The sequence below is a fragment of the Poromitra crassiceps genome (assembly GCF_964638095.1).
Source record: "Poromitra crassiceps genome assembly, chromosome: 2".
Taxonomy (NCBI): domain Eukaryota; kingdom Metazoa; phylum Chordata; class Actinopteri; order Beryciformes; family Melamphaidae; genus Poromitra; species Poromitra crassiceps.
This window is the reverse complement of record NC_139624.1, coordinates 41,166,657-41,187,990: the sequence shown is the minus strand read 5'-3', so window position 1 is coordinate 41,187,990 and position 21,334 is coordinate 41,166,657. Positions and strand designations below refer to the sequence as shown.

General features: G+C 42.5%; 1 protein-coding gene and 1 long non-coding RNA gene across 2 annotated transcripts; both read right to left on the bottom strand.

Moving 5' to 3' along the window:
• Positions 1–563: 563 nt before the first annotated feature.
• Positions 564–2,103, bottom strand: LOC310795279. Its single transcript, XR_014553616.1, has 2 exons — positions 1,315–2,103; positions 564–1,130 (listed from the first exon to the last, which is right to left on the bottom strand). It is a non-coding gene; the product is annotated as an uncharacterized lncRNA (long non-coding RNA).
• A 15,862-nt stretch (positions 2,104–17,965) lies between these two features.
• On the bottom strand, positions 17,966–20,627 carry LOC310799575 (dendritic cell-specific transmembrane protein-like; the record flags this gene model as incomplete). The annotated part of the gene is made up of 3 exons (XM_083662165.1): positions 17,966–18,391; positions 18,841–19,869; positions 20,571–20,627. 3 exons carry the CDS (start codon positions 20,625–20,627, stop codon positions 17,966–17,968), a joined length of 1,512 nt encoding a protein of 503 aa, XP_083518291.1.
• Positions 20,628–21,334: the final 707 nt, after the last annotated feature.

The following is a 21,334-nucleotide window of genomic DNA, read 5'->3' as shown; positions in this document are numbered from 1 at the left end:
TTTAACATGTTAAACTTTGCTCTCAACTAGTGCTGCACGATTTGGTGGAAGTCATATCGCTATTATTGTGGACAGTAACAAAGGTATCATGAATCCACACTTGTTTATCAAGGAAAATGCAGCTTATTGTTGATTTTGGAATGTGCATTTTCTCAACTCAAATTAGCATAAAAAACGTTACTGTAAAAATAAGGTAGCCTAGTTTTCAGTGTTGGTAAAATGTTTGCAATTTAAAATTTAAATGCATTTAAATTGCAGCCTTTTGCAATTATAATTGCACAGGATTTCATTGTGATTAATTGTGCAGCACTACTCTCAACACATACACAGAACACCAACTAGTCACTTCATTAATTGGGAGTCTGATGATGGTAGTCATGGTGACCAAACACTGAAATGTGTATTGAACTCTGCATTCCCTTATTTACCATTATAAGTGTTACTACCCAAGTTACTGAAAATGGCAAAGGGATGCTAACCTTGCAAGCAAGCTGGATTCTCTTGCGAGATCTAACAGTAAAATAATATTCTCAAGATGGAATAAGCAAACAAAAGTCAATATATCACTTAACAAAACACCTTTATTGAACCTCCATTGTAACTTCTGTACTTGCATAGTACTAGTAAATTATTTACCTTGCATTAAGAGTACAATTTCACTGTCATGATTAGACATGAACCACAAAAAATAAAGTATGTTTTACCAACATAATCAACTTGTGATGTAATTTCAGTTGAGCACAATCCTCTGGAAAACAACCAATGGAAGTAGGAACAGTCACCTCATGTCAGTATTTGGAAGATGGACCTCCGTGGTCTCTTGCTGCTGTGCATCTCATTACAGCCAAGCAGTCGTCCTTGCAGGGCGACCTGGAAAAGGCTCAGACAACAGTGACTGTGGAAAGACTTTTCAGCCCAGCATCACATCAATCTGTTACTTCTACTGAGACCTGTAAATACGCACATCTTCAATGCTACAACACAGTACCCATAATACCTTCGCCCTTCTGTTGAGACGCCGGGGTTACCCCATTTCGTGGCCAGGGCAGAGGTGCGTTTGGTTCGTTCCTCTGGGCAGGGCGACGGGCTCAGGAGCGCTCCCTACTGGGCGGGCAGCGTCCGGTGCGTCGCTGTGAGAAATAAAAGCCCAACCATGAATCATGCGACATGATGACCATATGATACGACCAGGGCTAAATCAAGGAAACGCCATAATATAACTTCGTACAGCCAACATATTAATATACATTCTCTAAAATAACTTCCACACATTAACACTCAATCGTAATATTTACAATAGCCGTTGATTCACACCTTTTGTCTTTGGCCTTTGGCCTGAAGTATCTGCTTGGGGGTTGAGAACAGGCCAGACCAGTTTCACGAGGCCACGCAGACCAGTTCAGTCCGGGTCGGCTTTAAGCAAACAGGCCAAACACTTCCTCAAAGTCCCTCTGTTGAAAGGCAAGACAGCTCGTATAAGCATTGTCCAATGCAATATACACACTCCTGGGCGACAGAGATTCGTCATATATGCCTGCGGGCATTTCTGATGAAACGGGATGCGGGTTACAGTGGCGTCCATCTTTGTTAACCGTCATGTCTTTATAAACATTCGCCATCAAGTACTGCGTCGTGTTTTCGGGCGCCATCGCTCCTGCTGGATTAGCCAGTTTAGCTAGCTGGATCATCTTCTGTTCGCTACTGTATTTTGGGTGTTTGGCTTTTAGGGCCTTCGTCGTGTTGGTTCGCCACAGTCTGAGTCTGGAGGCCTCCTCCACCCCAGAAGCCACACCAAGCACTTTCCACCTCATCTTCGACCCAGGCTTCATGGTTTTGCGAAGGCAGTTAGTTTTCAGGCTTTTCGATGTGGTATCCATTGTGTCGATACACATTTCACACAAAAACAATGTGGAGAAAATGTCGTTGTCCGAACAAATGACTTGCTGACTCGAGTTTCTGTGGAGCGAGGTTTACGCTTTCTTATCTTGTGATCCACTTGAAAAAAAAACGAAATACCAAACAATGGTGTTATTTTACCAGTTAAACTTTGGTATTCCTACAAGTTTTTACGAAAACGCTGGAGCCTACGTTCGGTGACATACACCGTCTACATCCGAGTAAAAAGTTGTTGCAACGTTCCCCTTACGTAGGCTTTTATGAATGGGGCACATTTTCCTTCCGCCCCATTTGAGCCAAGTCCCGCCCTTATGTTTATGGAGGGGGAGTGGTGATTGGTTAGGTTTAGGCATGAGGGTTAGGGCGATTGGTTTGGGTTAGGGTAAAATATCAGAAAAAGCCAATCAGAGGCAGAGTAGGGCGGGACTTGGCGCAATAGGGGTGGGGGAAAATAATGCATTTATGCCCGCTAATACCCATAATGCTTTGGTTTGTCAATTTTAAACTCCATGGTGCGACTGTGTGGCGATGTTGCCACCTACTGGGACAACTGGGAATGTTTTGTGTGTTATTTTATCTTATTTCACTTAATTTGAACTGCACTAGTTTTCTGTTTCTTTTGTAGCATATCTCTTGTCTGTGCTTTTGCACTTTTGAATTGTAAATCTTTTACTGTAGGCTACAAATATTTGATTACTCTGTAAAGCATTTTGAGTTGCCTCAGTGTATGAAATGTGCTATACAAAATAGCTGCCTTACCTTTTACATTAGCTGACTGGGCTACTTCTACCACTGCTGCTACTACAACTAGAGGTGGAAAGTAGGCTACTAAGTACAAATACTTGAGTAGTTTTTTGAGGATTTGTACTTTTAAAGTATTTTTTATAATGCTATATTTTTTACTCTTGCTTGAGTAATATAAATAATAGATATTCTACTCAAGTACGTTTAAAAATACACTGAGTAGGCTAAATGAGTAAATTAAGATTTTTGTTTTGCACACTGCACTATGAAAACAGCATGGATGCCCAGAATCACTTCTGCATGCATTTAGGGGCCCGAACTGGTGGCTCATGAGTGCAGTCAAATTAAACCACGCCTGTGAATTATCCCCATTGTCACATCACATTAGTTCAGAAAGCTCAGTTTCATTTGAAACTGCTGATAGCCATAGCAAATGGATGTATGTGATGGTGATATTGCTGCTGCTAGCTAGCCTGGGTAAACCCAGCCTCCACGTGACCTCTATCTATAAGTGATATCAGTCACAATAGCACATAGATAGAGGTCACATGGAGGCTGGGTTTACCCAGGCTAGCTGCTAGCAGCTCTAGCTCGTCGCCGCATCTGAACGAGCTGTTCAGAAAGACAAGACAGCAGACAGGGACAGCTTAGGTCAGAGGTTTTCAAGGAGGAGAGCCTGCCCAGGGGGGGTTTGAGCTTGCTCACAGAGAATTCAGTGTGGACTGTGGATGTTTACAATAAAAAGATATAAATATCAGGCCCCATTTGTAAGAAAATTACTCTCTTCATGTAATATGAATGTGCTAGAGGAGCATAGGCAAATATCGCTTCAAATAAAGGTGTTTCATTGCAGGATATGACAACACAATAAGTTGAAAGTTAGCCTACTCTGGATGAAGTTGCGATTTATAGTTTAACAAGCAGTTAATTACTGTGAATGAGTGCAAGGATTAGTTGCTGCAATTTAAACAAGCTGTTGTCTAAAATTATATGAAACTTTACATTAGATCACCTCTTGAAATTGTTTAAATGATGCACATGTTGACACAAGCTACCAAAACCAAGTGTTGATGATAATGAGCTTCTCTTTAGAAACCAGCCCTCCACACGCATGACAAAACAAGCTGCCCCACCTGCTTTGTTTCACCTAGCTCAGAGAAATGGTAATGAGGTCACAGAACCAGATAAGCCACAGTGCTTCAAACTGAACATTTCACACCTCTTCAGTTCAGTTTACAGCAGGTCTGTGTGTGCAGCCTGCAGGAAAAATAATTATAGGCTACACAGTCAGCAACTGGAGATGCACTTGTTCTTGTCTTTCAAATTATAAAGTTAGTTGTAATGTCAGCAACCGAATAATATAATCAGTAATGTCATTCTTCTTCTTCTGTGGTGTTTTATGGCAGTTGGCATCCTTTATGTTGCATTACCACCTCCTTCTGAATTTATCCATTCACTGTTTCCCTAGATTATAAGTTAAGTTAAGTTATGTTGTTATCCTTTATTTATCCCCATGGGGAAATTCATCCCCTGCATTTAACCCATCCTCTAGTCCAGAGGTTCTCAAATGTTTTTCAGCCAAGGACCCCTTTAGAAAATATACCGGGGACCCCCTCATTCTGATTTGTGATTTTGGGCTAAGCTTAATTGTTTCCACGGTAACATGCTTGACTTTTAATTTGATAGGTTTGTTATTAGAATGTAATCCATGAACCATTTTAGATTTAAAGCATAAAACTATTTTCGTTGAACTATGAAGATTTTGCAACAAAAAAAAAAAAAGTTTTATTACATTACATTTACACTACGTCATTTAGCAGACGCTTTTGTTTTGTCCAAAGTGACTTACAATATCACAATTTGTCAACAGTACAGAAAACCACTATGCAACACAATCAATGACAGCCAAGATATTTTGATAGCCTAGCACCATGTAGGAAGTAGTTTGAGAAGGAATAAGTAACATGTAGCATTTTTTATTTTTTTTACCTGAAAACTTTTCGCGGACCCCCATTTGAGAACCACTGCTCTAGTCTACTAGGAAACTTCCAAGAACTAGGAGTGGGCAACCACAGTGCATCGCCCGGGGACCAACTCCAGTACTTTTTGCCAGTGCCTTGGTCAGGGGCACTGACAGGAGGAAACCCGGGGGGCACGGTGGAGCAGTAGTAGTGCTGTCGCCTCACAGGCAGCTAAGGTCCTCGGTTCGATTCCCGCCTGGGACGCCGTGGGCGTGTCCCCACCATGTCCCCAGTGCCCATGCCGAGATGGGCTACCTCATCAAAAGGGCCGTTTGCATGTTCTCCCTGTGCTCCCCTGGGGTTCCTCCATACAACATCGATATCTCATACAACATCGATATGGACCCCCCCCCCCCTAAAAAAACATGCAGAAGATCGTCATCTGACCAGTGACGACAACATTTGAAGTTGGTCCCCAGGCGCTGTAAACAAGAAAGCTGCCCACTGCTCCTGGCCTGCCCCCATCCTTCCTGGCTGTCTACAGAATGAGAAGTGTCCGAGTATGATGTCATTAGTGATGATGTCATCAGTGATGTCAACTCGAGCAATTGTGAGGGCATCAGTGAGTGATGTCATCAGTGATGCAAAGTTGAGCAAACGTGCTTGGCAAGGCCAAACAGGCGAGCCTAGGAATCGAGCGCGTGAGATTGCTAGTAGGCGTAGTAGTAGTAATTATTACTATTATTATTATTATTATTATTATTACTACTACTACTACTACTACTAATAATAATAATACATTTTATTTTGCGCCTTTCAAAACACCCAAGGTCACCACCGTACAGTGCATAAAAGAACATAACATACCTTAATCATTATATCTCGCTCTCCCTCTCCCTCTCTCCACTTATCCCTTGTTGTTCTGGCACTGTGTCAAACCTCTTTTGTTCAAAGCATCATGTAAAACCTGACTTGATGTTATTTGGCCTATGGGAGGCAGCGGGGGAGAAAACTATGGAGTCCCGGATCTGCCGTATCAACAAATAAATGAATAAATGTATAAATGAGCAGATAAATACATATATATGTATCATAAATATATGTAGAAATAAATGTAGATGACATAAATGTATATATATGTGTATTTTCCTATTTTTGTACGTTTTATATATTTATTTAATGATTTATTTGTGTATTTATACATTTATACATTTATTTATACTTTTATACATTTATTTATACATTTATACATTTATTTATACATTTATACATTTATTTATACATTTATACATTTATACATTTATTTATACATTTATACATTTATTTATACATTTATACATTTATTTATACATTTATACATTTATTTATGGCATTTATTTATGTGTGTTTTATTTTATTTATGTCTGTTTTATTTACCTCCCATTTATTTATGTGCCTTGTATTTAGTGATGTCTCCTTTGTATTTAGTGATGCGTCCTTGCTTCCTTTCCTTTTCTGTATGCATTTCTGCCTACTCAATGCAAATTAGGGGGGCGGCCCGTGCATTTATGCCTGCTGCTCAATGCAGATTAGGGGGCTGGCCGTCATGGGCTCAAGTCTTTGCCTATTGGCTCGAATGCACATTGTCCTATCTGCTCCAAACTTGTCATGCATGATAAGTGTCCATGCCTGAAGATATCTGCACATCAATATCCATTTACACTCATAGCGCCACCTACTGGCAACAGGAAATGACATGTTTTACACTTACATGAACTGCTCAGAGTGGGTTGAACACATCCCCCTCGGATGTGGTCAGAAAATCCTTTACCAGCCAATGCAGCTTCATTTTGACGATTATGAGTGCTCATTGACTGGCGTGGGCGTGGCGCCATGGCGAATGTTGATGTTTCGCCATCACACAGGAAGTTGGAGTAACTTCATTGTAGATTGTCCAATCTGCTCCAAACTTGTCATGCATGATAACTGTACATGCCTGAACACATCTAGATGTCAATATCCATTTATAGTCATAGCGCCCCCTACTGGCAACACAGAAAGTGCTTTGTAACTTGGCCCTACATGCTCACACGTGCACCAAACTTCACATGTTTGATGAGCATCCCAGCCTGAAGACATCTAGATGACCATTTCGAGTGATAGGCAGAGCACCCCCTACTGGCCACGCAGAAAGCGGTTTGTAACTCGGCCGTACATGGTCACACCCGCAACAAACTTCACATGTTTCATGAGCATCCCAGACTTCACACATGTACATGCCAATATAGCATTATAGGCAGAGCGCCTCCTACTGGCAACACATGAAGTTGATTGTAACTCAACTGAACGTTGTCCTATCTGCTCCAAACTTGTCGTGCATGATAAGTGTCCATGCCTGAAGATATCTGCAGATCAATATTCAGTGATAGTTACAGCGCCACCTACTGGCAAAAGGAAATGACACAAGTTTTACACGTACATGAACTGCTCATAGTGGGTTGACCACATCCACCTCAGATGTGGTCAGAAAAGCCTCAAGCTCTCGATTAACCTTCATTGTGAGGATTATGGGTAAGACATTGATATGTCAATATCCATTTATAGTCATAGCACCCCCTACTGCCAACACATAAATCATTTTGTAACTCGGCAGTACATGGTCCCCCGCGCACCAAAATACACATGTTTGATGACCATCCCAGCCTGAAGACATCTAGATGAACATTTTGAGTGATAGGCAGAGCGCCCCCTTCTGGCCACACAGGGAGTTGGAGTAACTCCATTGTAGATTGTCCAATCTGCTCCAAACTTGTCATGCATGATCAGTGTACATACCTGAAGACATCTAGATGTCAACATCCATTTATAGTCATAGCGCCCCCTACTGCCAACACAGACAGTGGTTTGTAACCCGGCCCTACATGCTCACACGCGCACCAAACGTCACATGTTTGATGAACATCCCAGCCTGAAGACATCTATAGGACCATTTGGAGTTAGTGGCAGAGCGCCCCCTACTGACCACACAGGAACTTAGAATAACTCCATTGTAGATTGTCCAATCTGCTCCAAACTTGTCATGCATGATAAGTGTCCATGCCTCAAGCCATCTATATGTCAATATCCATTTATAGTCATAGCGCCCCCTACTGGCAACAAAGAAAGTGGTTTGTAACTTGGCCCTACATGCTCACACGCGCACCAAACGTCACATGTTTGATGAGCATCCCAGCCTGAAGACATCTATAGGACCATTTGGAGTTAGAGGTAGAGCGCCCCCTACTGGCCACAGAGGAAGTTAGAGTAACTCCATTGTAGATTGTCCAATCTGCTCCAAACTTGTCATGCATGATAAGTGTCCATGCCTCAAGCCATCTATATGTCAATATCCATTTATAGTCATAGTGCCCCCTACTGGCAACAAAGAAAGTGGTTTGTAACTTGGCCCTACATGCTCACACGTGCACCAACTTCACATGTTTGATGAGCATCCCAGCCTGAAGACATCTAGATGACCATTTGGAGTTATAGGCAGAGCGCCCCCTACTGGCCACACAGGAAGTTGGAGTAACTTTATTGTAGATTGTCCAATCTGCTCCAAACATGTCATGCATGATAAGTGTCCATGCCTGTACACATCTATATGTCAATATCCATTTATAGTCATAGCGCCCCCTACTGGCAACACAGAAAGTGGTTTGTAACTTGGCCCTACATGCTCACACGCGCACCAAACTTCACATGTTTGATGAGCATCCCAGCCTGAAGACATCTAGATGACCATTTGGAGTTAGAGGCAGAGCGCCCCCTACTGGCCACACAGGAAGTTAGAGTAACTCCATTGTAGATTGTCCAATCTGCTCCAAACTTGTCATGCATGATAAGTGTCCATGCCTCAAGCCATTTATATGTCAATATCCATTTATAGTCATAGCGCCCCCTACTGGCAACACAGAAAGTGGTTTGTAACTTGGCCCTACATGCTCACACGCGCACCAAACGTCACATGTTTGATGAGCATCCCAGCCTGAAGACATCTATAGGACCATTTGGAGTTAGAGGTAGAGCGCCCCCTACTGGCCACTAGGGCTGGGTATCGAGTTTCGATACTTACTTGGCACCGAAATGGAAACATCAATACTAAGGGGTATCGAAGTCTACCTTGTCAATCGATACCAATTTTCGATACCAAAACAAAACAGCGTCATTGAGCCTATAAGCATGCGACATGCTTGCACGCCGCGCTCTAATACGGCTGGTGATTGGCTGTCATGTAGAGGCATGCAGGAAACGTTACGCCCACTTTAGCCGGTGTGTTTGTTGTGAGCCAGGCGTGCGGTGCGGATATAGTATACAAGAAGTTAGCCACTCAAGCTACTCCTATCCTGGAGTACCATATGGCGAAGATGATGAAAAGCAGGAAAAGAAACAGAAACAACACGGACTGGTTTCCACAGACAAGAGAAATAATTGAGAGGTGGGTCAGCTTACCGCAAGTTAGCGGTTATCAGATCCCTCAGTCTGACAAATCCATGCATCTGGCTGTGAGTTGTAGCTAGCAGATCGTTTAATTAATTGCCGCCGTAACGTTATGCGCAAGCTGGCATTGTGTATTTTTAGCAACTCGTTAACAAACGCTGATGTCATGATAGTTTGTTGAATGTAAATGCGATTCATTTATATTGATTGGCTAGTCAGTGAATGCATGAAGTGGAGCTGTCTCGTCAGATTTGACAAGAATGACGTTCTGTTGCAGCAGTGAGCATTAAACACTGATCTGCAACGCTAGCGTTAATGTTTAATTAATTAGCGTTAACGTTATGTGCAAACGGGCAGTTATCGCCCATTATGTATTTTTAGCAACTCGTTAACTCATTCAGGGCCAGTTTAGGACTGCCAATATTTAGCACAGGCCAAAGATTTTCATAATTGTTGGTCATCTTTCAAGACCCACAGTAAATTATCTATTAGCACCAGAGTGATTTGCAATACCTCAAAATGAAGATGTACGTCTCTGGGTTCACCAGGAAAAAAAAAGTGAGCTTTTAGCATGTTCTGTACTCTACTTATAGCCATTTATATACACCCTGTTTTCCCCCAGAAGGTCTCCCAGAGAAAATAAACAGGAGAAAAGGCAATTTTTGTAAAAGGGCACAATCTCAGGCATAACTCACTCTCAATTCTTTTATTTTGAACTGTATTGACATCAGACATGTAAATATTATTCGTTAGGACACAAATGACAAAAAAAAAATATATATATATATATATATACACATGAAGTGCTTTTTTTTTACATTCAACAATACAGTTTACTCGGTGTGAGTGAGTGTGCAGACAGACAGACAGACAGACAGACAGACACACCGACAGACAGACAGACAGACAGACAGACAGACACACACACACACACACACACACACACACGATCCCCCTTTTAGATTTCTAACCCCACATAGGATAAGCAATAACCACGCCCTGTGGCGCTGGGATTGGCCAGGAGCAACACTGGAGGGCACGCAGCCCAGCGATTTCATGAACCAACTGAAGAGCTCTTGAGAAGGACAGCGTGCTGCTGTGACTGCCTTCTGCCCGCTGCTGCCTAGCTGTTCCTGTGTTTATTTTGATTTGTTCTGGTACACCCGTCCTCGTCCATGTCTCCCTGTCATATCCTCTCTGCTATTTGATCGTTCCCGTTTTCCCCTCGGCTATTCAACACGTCCTCACCGCCCTCGCAAACGGATCGATCATTTCCTCATTCCTCCGATGATCAAACACATCTCTTGATTACTTTCTCCCGTTTTCTCCTGGCTGGCACAGAGGAAGGCGACTCCAGCTCGTGCAGCGCGCCGAGGGCGTTTCAATGGCGTTTCTCCTGTCTGCACAAGGAAGCGTTACCCATTTTCTGCTTTTCCTCCTGCTCAATTTCAAAACAACAGCTGCGGTATGTGTTTGTTCACGTGTTGTCTTAGATGGCAGGGACCTGATACCATGTGACAGGCTGGGGAAGTGTTTTAACTATGCGCTGCACGAATAAAAACAAAAACACGTCAAACACGTCATTGGCCCTCTGGGCTATTCCTGATAACATGTCAAAGACGTCATTGGCCCTGAATGAGTTAACAAACGCTGATGTCATGATAGTTTGATAGGCTAGTCAATGCTCAACTAGTCTTCCATGCATGAAGTGGAGCCATCTCATCAGTTTGGACAAGAATAGAGTTCTGTTGCATTATAGGCAGAGCGCCCCCTATCGGCAACACAGGGAGTTGATTGTAACTCGACTGAACGTTGTCCTATCTGCTCCGAACCCCGACGCACGGCGGGTGCGAGGGCCCACGACGCTGCCTGCAGCTTTAATTAGGGCCCGAGCACCGGCATGGTCGGTTGGCAAATGCCCTATTGTATTCCAAAGGATTATTATTAGGGGTCAAGCACGAAGTGCATGGATCCCTATTGTAATTGTTCCGATTATTAGGGGTCCAAGCACAAAGTGCGTGGATCCCTATTGTATCTGTTCTGATTATTTTTTTATTTTTTTTATTCTTCTCCGGTAAAACTGTATGTACAGCTGTTATGTGACCAGCCACCCTCCTCCTCCTCTTCTTCTCTCTCTCTGATCTCATCTACTCTCTCTCTCTCCCCCTCCCTCTGGGGTTTCTGCTCTAATCACCTGAGCAGGAACACCTGGAGTTGATCAGCCCTGGTTAAGGTTAAATGGAGGCTGGAGTAGAGAGTAGGCAGATCTCTCTCTGACCCACACAGCCCACAGCAGCTCCTGGAGAGGAATCTCTCCTCTCCAGTGGTAACTTTCCTTTGTTATTTTAGTTTAGGCTGGAGTCCCCGGTAGTCCTGTTTTCGGTTTAGTTATAGTTTAACTTTTCTTGTTTATAGGTTTATACTGGCTTCAATGACCCAAAGGGATTGGCCCAGGCCCTTTTGTTGAGTTTGGCCGGATCTCCAGTCTGTTTGGTTTGTAGCCTATTATTTGTGACTTTGAATATTTTTGGGTTTATTTAAATAAATATTATTTACAAATTTGCAACCTTGTCTGGCGTCCTTAATATGTTTTGGTCTTCTGTTGAGCCATTTGTTGACATACTTTGAAGGCCGTAACAACAGCAGAAACTGTAATGCTCAGCATAGCCAGACTGGGCACATAGATTGGAAATGTGCCTCACTACTCAGAAACAAAAAATGACCAATACCGGCCAGATGGTGGCACTATAACAGACCATTTCGCGTTATGCTCCATATCTTCTGAACCGTGTGTCCTATACTCAAAATTTCACTTCTAATGGATTCCTTGGATCAATATGCATCTATCTATATAGGCCGCGCCCATTTACGTGTGCCTAGATTTTCCGCCATTTTGAATTTGATCAAAAACCTACTTTTGTGAACTCCTCCTAGACCGTTTGGCCAAAAAAACACAGTTTTGAAATCATAAATCTTTTAATGAAACACACCCCGACACTAAATTGCCCACAACTCATTAACTGGTCAATTACAACTACTGCTGCTACTACTGCTACCAGTCCCACTACTACCAACACTACTATTCCTACTACTGCTACTACTAGGCTACTACTACTACTGCTTGGAAACCGTGAGGTCACCGGATCTCAACCAAACTTTGTTTACTTGTGCACATACCAACTCTGAATAAATGTGCCTTATTTTTTGTTTATTATGTCTCATATATCCCCCATGTCACCGGATGCTTGGACCCCGCACGCCGCTTGCGGCTATATTCTTATTATACTTACACTTTGCGCGCATTTTCGAGGGCCTAAACATGCACAAAATGTGGCCAAACTTTGCACATCCGTCAAGGTTTTTGGCCAGGGGCGTGGCTAAATGCCTCCATAGCGCCTCCTACAATCTATAAACGGAATAGCCCTCGCGCTAAGTTTCCCCTACAGCTACGAAAAATGCAGGGCACATGTATAATGGCCAGACTAAGGGAAAAGTCTCTTGGTGCCAGGATCCACACCCAACCGGAAGTCAGCCATTTTGAATTTACTGTGCAATATTTCAGACATTTCACCCATTTCCAGGGGTCAGACTTTAACGAACTCCTCCTAAGGGGTTCATCAGATCACCCTCAAACTTGCACAGCAGATAGAAGAGACCCCAATGATGAAAAGCTATTAAAAGTTTGCATTTACCATGGACGGCGTGGGCGTGGCTACGCGGCGAAGATCGATGTCTCGCCATGACACACGAAGTCGCTGTCACTCGAATGCACATTGTCCTATCTGCTCCAAACTTGTCATGCATGATAACTGTCCATGCCTGAAGACATCTATATGTCAATAACCATTTACAGTCATAGCGCCACCTACTGGCAACAGGAAATTACATGTTTTTTCACTTACATGAACTGCTCAGAGTGGGTTGAACACATCCACCTCGGATGTGGTCAGAAAATCCTTTACCACCCAATGCAGCTTCATTGTGATGATTATGAGTGCTCATTGACCGGCGTGGGCGTGGCGCCATGGCGAACGTTGATGTTTCGCCGTCACACAGGAAGTTGGAGTAACTCTATTGGAGATTGTCCAATCTCTGCCAAACTGCACGTGCTTCATACGTGTCCCAGCCTGAAGACATCTATATGTCAATATCCATTTAGAGTCATAGCGCCCCCTACTGGCAACTAGGGGGCACTCTGCCTATCACTCCACATGGTCATGTAGATGTGTTCAGGCTGGGATGGTCATCAAACATGTGAATTTTGGGGCACGTGGGACCGTGTAGGGCCGAGTTACAAACCACTGTCTGTGTTGGCAGTAGGGGGCGCTATGACTATAAATGGATATTGACATATAGATGTCTTCAGGCTGGGACAATGAGCAGTTCATGTAAGTGTAAAAGATGTCATTTCCTGTTGCCAATAGGGGGCGCTCTGCCTATAATGCTCTATTGGCATGTACATGTGTGAAGTCTGGGATGGTCATCAAACATGTGAAGTTTGTTGCGGGTGTGACTACGTACGGCCGAGTTACAAACCGCTTTCTGTGTGGCCAGTAGGGGGCGCTCTGCCTATCACTCCAAATTGTCATCTAGATGTATTCAGGCTGGGATGGTCATCAAACATGTGAAGTTTGGTGCGCGTGTGAGCATGTAGGGGCGAGTTACAAACCACTTTCTGTGTTGCCAGTAGGGGGCGCTATGACTATAAATGGATATTGACATATAGATGTGTACAGGCATGGACACTTATCATGCATGACACGTTTGGAGCAGATTGGACAATCTACAATAAAGTTACTCCAACTTCCTGTGTGGCCAGTAGGGGGCGCTCTGCCTCTAACTCCAAATGGTCATCTAGATGTCTTCAGGCTGGGATGCTCATCAAACATGTGAAGTTGGTGCACGTGTGAGCATGTAGGGCCAAGTTACAAACCACTTTCTTTGTTGCCAGTAGGGGGCACTATGACTATAAATGGATATTGACATATAGATGGTTTGAGGCATGGACACTTAGCATGCATGACAAGTTTGGAGCAGATTGGACAATCTACAATGGAGTTACTCTAACTTCCTCTGTGGCCAGTAGGGGGCGCTCTACCTCTAACTCCAAATGGTCCTATAGATGTCTTCAGGCTGGGATGCTCATCAAACATGTGACGTTTGGTGCGCGTGTGAGCATGTAGGGCCAAGTTACAAACCACTTTCTTTGTTGCCAGTAGGGGGCGCTATGACTATAAATGGATATTGACATATAGATGGCTTGAGGCATGGACACTTATCATGCATGACAAGTTTGGAGCAGATTGGACAATCTACAATGGAGTTACTCCAACTCCCTGTGTGGCCAGAAGGGGGCGCTCTGCCTATCACTCAAAGTGTTCATCTAGATGTCTTCAGGCTGGGATGGTCATCAAACATGTGTATTTTGGTGCGCGGGGGACCATGTACTGCCGAGTTACAAAATGATTTATGTGTTGGCAGTAGGGGGTGCTATGACTATAAATGGATATTGACATATCAATGTCTTACCCATAATCCTCACAATGAAGGTTAATCGAGAGCTTGAGGCTTTTCTGACCACATCTGAGGTGGATGTGGTCAACCCACTATGAGCAGTTCATGTACGTGTAAAACTTGTGTCATTTCCTTTTGCCAGTAGGTGGCGCTGTAACTATCACTGAATATTGATCTGCAGATATCTTCAGGCATGGACACTTATCATGCACGACAAGTTTGGAGCAGATAGGACAACGTTCAGTTGAGTTACAATCAACTTCATGTGTTGCCAGTAGGAGGCGCTCTGCCTATAATGCTATATTGGCATGTACATGTGTGAAGTCTGGGATGCTCATGAAACATGTGAAGTTTGTTGCGGGTGTGACCATGTACGGCCGAGTTACAAACCGCTTTCTGCGTGGCCAGTAGGGGGTGCTCTGCCTATCACTCGAAATGGTCATCTAGATGTCTTCAGGCTGGGATGCTCATCAAACATGTGAAGTTTGGTGCACGTGTGAGCATGTAGGGCCAAGTTACAAAGCACTTTCTGTGTTGCCAGTAGGGGGCGCTATGACTATAAATGGATATTGACATCTAGATGTGTTCAGGCATGTACAGTTATCATGCATGACAAGTTTGGAGCAGATTGGACAATCTACAATGAAGTTACTCCAACTTCCTGTGTGATGGCGAAACATCAACATTCGCCATGGCGCCACGCCCACGCCAGTCAATGAGCACTCATAATCGTCAAAATGAAGCTGCATTGGGTGGTAAAGGATTTTCTGACCACATCCGAGGTGGATGTGTTCAACCCACTCTGAGCAGTTCATGTAAGTGTAAAACATGTCATTTCCTGTTGCCAGTAGGTGGCGCTATGAGTGTAAATGGATATTGATGTGCAGATATCTTCAGGCATGCATGACAAGTTTGGAGCAGATAGGACAATGTGCATTCGAGCCAATAGGCAAAGACTTGAGCCCATGACGGCCAGCCCCCTAATCTGCATTGAGCAGCAGGCATAAATGCCCGGGCCGCCCCCCTAATTTGCATTGAGTAGGCAGAAATGCATACAGAAAAGGAAAGGAAGCAAGGACGCATCACTAAATACAAAGGAGACATCACTAAATACAAGGCACATAAATAAATGGGAGGTAAATAAAACAGATATAAATAAAATAAAACACACATAAATAAATGCCATAAATAAATGTATAAATGTATAAATAAATGTATAAATGTATAAATAAATGTATAAATGTATAAATAAATGTATAAATGTATAAATGTATAAATAAATGTATAAATGTATAAATAAATGTATAAATGTATAAATAAATGTATAAATGTATAAATACACAAATAAATCATTAAATAAATATATAAAACGTACCAAAAATAGGAAAATACACATATATATACATTTATGTCATCTACATTTATTTCTACATATATTTATGATACATATATATGTATTTATCTGCTCATTTATACATTTATTCATTTATTTGTTGATACGGCAGATCCGGGACTCCATAGAAAAACAAGAGATAATCAGTGGATTAATTAATGAAGGCTTTCATTCACAGAACCATTTTATTGTAGATGAATGTTACTGTAGTGTTAATGCATATTCTTTAACTTCTTCAGGGAGTGGAAGTGGCACATTTAATCACTTAAGATGTTGAAGTTTAACACAAACACAAGGATTTTTGCAGCAGCAAATGCGAGACAGTAGGGAACACTTCACACTGCTTTAATAACATAGAAAATCAGAATGTGAATCAAGGTTTATTGGAATAATGCAACGCATACAAGGAATTAAACTTGGGTTAAGAACCTATTGCTCCCATTACTTATTATATTCATACATAGGCTACACGCAACACAACACTAACACCTTCCTCACACATCTATACTTCATAGCACACTAACAGCTTGTGCACACATATCCAATGTTTTGTGCGTGTAGACGCCTGCTATTGCCTGGCTGGTCGTTTTGTGCTGCAGCGTGATTGGGTGTCTTGCTGTCTTTCCATCATCTTCAATTGGTCGATTTAAAATTGGCCCCTCCTCTCATCACTGCTGTCTGCCATTCATCGCCAAGCATGCTGGGATATACCTGGCAATGTATCCAATACAAAATGAATGGGCAGCAGCAGCACCAGGCATCTACACATTTTAGAATAATACTATAATAAAGACATCAGAACTATGAAATAACACAAATGGAATTATGCAGTGGCCAAAAAAGTGTTAAAAACAACTCAAACAATCTTATATTTGATAGATTCTTTAAATTAGCCACACTTTGTCTTGATGGAAAGGCTTTGGAAAGAAATTCATTCATAGGCATCGACTTCTATTTATATTTGCCTAGCAAGCAAATTTCAAGCATAAACTTTGAACAGGTTCTCGCTCCAAGGACATCAAAATATGCCATTGCCACGACCTCCTTGGCGTGTTGCGGACGTGTCATGTTTGAATGCACATGTTCCTCGCACATGGGAGAAGCTAGCCTTGAAGGCTTTCTGCCAGAAAGGCATGACGTGGAACAGAGGAATCACAACTGTTCAAACATGTTTCATTGCATTTTTATTTTAGTTCTAAGGATGTTGGTTGTTATGGTTTGGGTTAGGCAAGTAAAAAAAAAGGGTTAGTGTTTGCATTTTCTTAGTTAACCATGATCAAACTCAAACCCTAACCCTAACCAAATTGTTGTACTTTCCAAAACCCTAAAATAAGCAGTCTTTGGAATGTAATTTGTTAAAAAACATGTGTGGCTTGACCAGGAATTGAACCCCAGTCCTCAGATTGGAAGGCCAGCACCTTACCTATTAAGACAGAAGCCTGAGCACAACCTGTCCTGACCTGAACATATTCACCATCGTTTGAGCATAAATAATATAGCCTAGATATTACAGCACCACACAACAAACGTTGCTGTGACTGTCCAAGGTGGTGAAGTGCAGCCATATTGTCATTCGCAACAAGCTAATCTGGTGCTTTTTGGAAAATTGCAAACATGTTTCTTTTAGTCTATTTATCTCGTTAACATGAATAATACTAATAACATTGCGATTAAAATAATGGTTGTTGGTACGTATATTAGACTCCCAAAGGTGTATGTGTTCATGGGGTCTCAGACTATCCTTGTGGGATCTCAGCTTGTTATGTGGAGACCCCATTGGCCCCCACATAACTTGAACCCTGGATGTGTTGATTTATTTTATTTTATTTTATTTACGGTATTTTATTTAACCTTACAGGGGGAGTCTCACTAAGAGCAATGCTCTGTTTTTCAGGAGTGCCCTGTTCACATTCACACACATACATACCTGGAAGCTGATCAGCACAATAATCTGATCTGCAGTGCTGGCCACTGATCAGCTCCACTGGAGCAGTTGGGGTTAAGGGCCTTGCTCAAGGGCTCCTCCTCCTAGTAGTGGTAATGAGGGAGGGGCAAGCGCTGCCTTTCCACTTTCTCCAGCCAGATTTATCCTGCCGGTCCCGGGGATTGAACCGACTACCTTGATGTATTTGCTCTTAGATCTCTTCCTCAGGATTTTGGCATGGAGGTACTGCACCCTCTGCTCTGCAGAGGCAGAGAAGAATCGCTCACAGAGCATCAGCCGGAGCTGGGTCAGCTTGGAAGCCATCATGCCGATAATGAGCAGAGCAATCAGGATGGCAGCCAAGGGAACTACAGAGTTACACAGCAGCTGCTGCTCAGGCTTAGGCAGGCACTTCTCCTCAAACAGGTCCATAGAGTAGTAAAACTCTTTCTCTCTTTCTGGATTTCCGGCATTTATACGATCAAAAAGACGAATGTTCCTCTGTACACAAAAATGGGTGAGACAAGCATAATCATAATTGAGTGACTGTGTGATGGATGGTCAGATTGAAAGAACTGCAGTAACTTATCAGTGATTATACTGTGAAAACAACCTGACAATGCTGTTAGATTTCACTTCTTTCCAATGCAAATCAATGTGTTCCAAGAATTTTGTAGAATCAAGTATCATTTTCTCTATAACAGTGCAGTGATCTATCTTATTGGGACTGGTTTCAACATAAAGCCATTCATTTCTATTAAAATTGTGAAACTGCATTGGAAACAAGTGGAGTTATCTCACTCCATTGTTAGACATTTCATTTATCATTTAGTTTGTTTAGTTTAAGAAAAAAATAAGATTATTAAAGGTTCATATTGATAAAATGACTTGTTACGATGTCCCCCCCCCCCCCCCCCCCCTTCAGTGTATGAATTCACCAACATACTTACGTTCATGGTCATTGTGAACTCAACCTTGAAGGGTTTCAGCTCTGTCAGATGTGTTGTTACTATAGAAACAAAATAATACAACAAAGCATCCACGCTTATAATTATGACCCAGGCAACTAAATGGGAGAAAACTGGAATGCCAAATTTCAGCATAGCTTTCCCTTCTCGGGCGGTGGGCCGGGCAGACGGGATGGAGATGTAGAGCTTTTCTTCTTTTGGTGTGAGGGGGAGGACGTGAGGTCTTCCCGCCGCCTTCTCCTTCTCATCAAAACAAACAAAGTGGCTGCTTATAAAGCTGTTTTTAAACTTCATGTCACGGCAGTATTTCTTGGTGTGCAGTACTATGAATGTCAGGAGTAACAGGAGCGTGATGGCGGGAAACATTCTGTCAGTGACGGACAACAGCGTCTTCACAACGGCCTGCACGTGGGCTGCCGTTTCATTCAGCTTCCGCTCTGCATCGCTGAGTTTCTCCCTGGCTGCTTCTGAATGAACATTGAACTGAACATTGAGCTTAGGTTCAAACGTCACAATCCCCAAATCTGTGCACCCCTTGGCCATATCGTTGACCCACTCCAGCATGTATCGGTAGTTATGCAGTGGTGTATGGATGAATTCTTTCTTTGCCTTCAGGTTGCAAATCATACTCCTGGCCAGGCCTGTGAGGTTCTTCAGCATGTTGCGAATGTTTTTCAGGACCACTAAACTGGTCCCAGTGGTCAGGAGCAGGTTCCGGCTGTTTTTCATGAAGATGGAGATGAAAAATAGAAGTGCTACGCACCGCACTCGCTTGGATAAGACCAGAGCAACGGTCATCAGTGTCCCAAAGCAGCCCACGACCCCTCCGGCCATTGCTGTGCCATACCTCAGATAGAACAGGAGGTAGAGGAGGAGCAGGGAGCTGAGGAGGAGGCCGAACAGGCTGCAGGTGAGGAGGAGCAGGAAACGTCTCCTCCAGCCGACCCTGTTGCCAGTCGTGTACACATCCACAGCAAGCGCAATGCACGAGACTCCCATCACTGCACTGCACTGTGGGAAAACACAATGGAAAGCACATAACCATATTGACAACAAGAAAGGGATAGTTGCTTTGTCACACTGTTTGAATGTCTAAGATAACATTATGTTCCTTTATGTTCCTGCCCGTGGCATTAATTTACCTCATAAACGTGCAAGCTTTCTAGACTTTGTGAGAAGGGAGAAGGTGGATGTTGCTATGGTTAGTGATGCTCATTTAGTGCAGAGGGATGTGACTACAGACTACAGATTACAGGACAAGCAGTACCATATGTTAGCTAACTCCTCCATTTCTAATAAAACTAAAGGGGTGCTTAATGTGACTCGTCGCAACCTTCTATAGAGTTCAACAGTCACGTGACATTGCCCCAGAAGTAAGTTTCCCATTCATTTATCCATAGGCATTTCGAAAAATCCTTATATAACGAGTTTTAAGGCAGGAACCAAGCTAACCTTTGACCTATTGAATCATGAGTGACGATTCGACTCTGGTCTATCCACATGTGCACTTGTCTCATTTTATCATTAATGTTTTTTCATATGTTGTCGTGTTGATTTGTTATGTATGTTTTTAAGCTCCTAGCACCCCAATTCCAATGCAGTTTCTACTGCAGATGGCAAATAAACGGACTCTGACTCTGTTATAGAGAGAAGAGGAAGTTTTAGGGAACCGTTACCTGGGGTCCCCAGTGCTGCTCAGAAGCTTATCTGACCTGGGATGGTCTCCCAACGTCATCAATCACCCACTTAATAAGACCAGGATGTTGCATGTCCCTGAGTTTCTGTCTGTTTTCTGCCTGTATGGTGCTCAAAGTCTGCACTTTAACCTCATTTAACCGTCATTCTTTCATTTCAAATCCAATGTATTTAGGTAAAAATGTATTACAATATCAGTAAGAACCTTTTATTAATTATTAGTCAAGTTATTACATTATTGTTTTTATTTTATTTAAAGGTATTACATTATCGGTTAATTGTTATTACAATATCAGTAAGCAAGTTTTATTACATTATTGGTCAAGTTATTACATTATTGTGTTTTATTAAATTTTTGATCAAGTTAAGTGCAATTTTTATTACATTTCCAGGTGTTACTACATTTTTGCTCTTCTTCTGCTTTTGCTTTCCACAGAGGTTTTGCAAGGATTTTTGCTGAAACAACCCCACCTTGTTCTCCTTTATAATGAAACTGCGGTTTCAAAACTATCGTATTTTTTTACGACATTTTCATTTAATTGTTTGTGCAGTGGCCTACTTATTTATAAAAAAAAATCAGAGAAGCAGGTTTGAAACCGGAGGGTCACTGTTTCAAATCCCCAAACTTGCTGGGTGAAAGACAATGAGAAATACTCTCATCTCCCTCAACATCTGCTGTCGTGGTTTTTTTTATACTTTATTTTACATTTTAACATTTTACAGAACATATCTGCTGTCATGTTTAACTGAATGAATGTGAAGGAGCAGAAAAAGGGGGCAT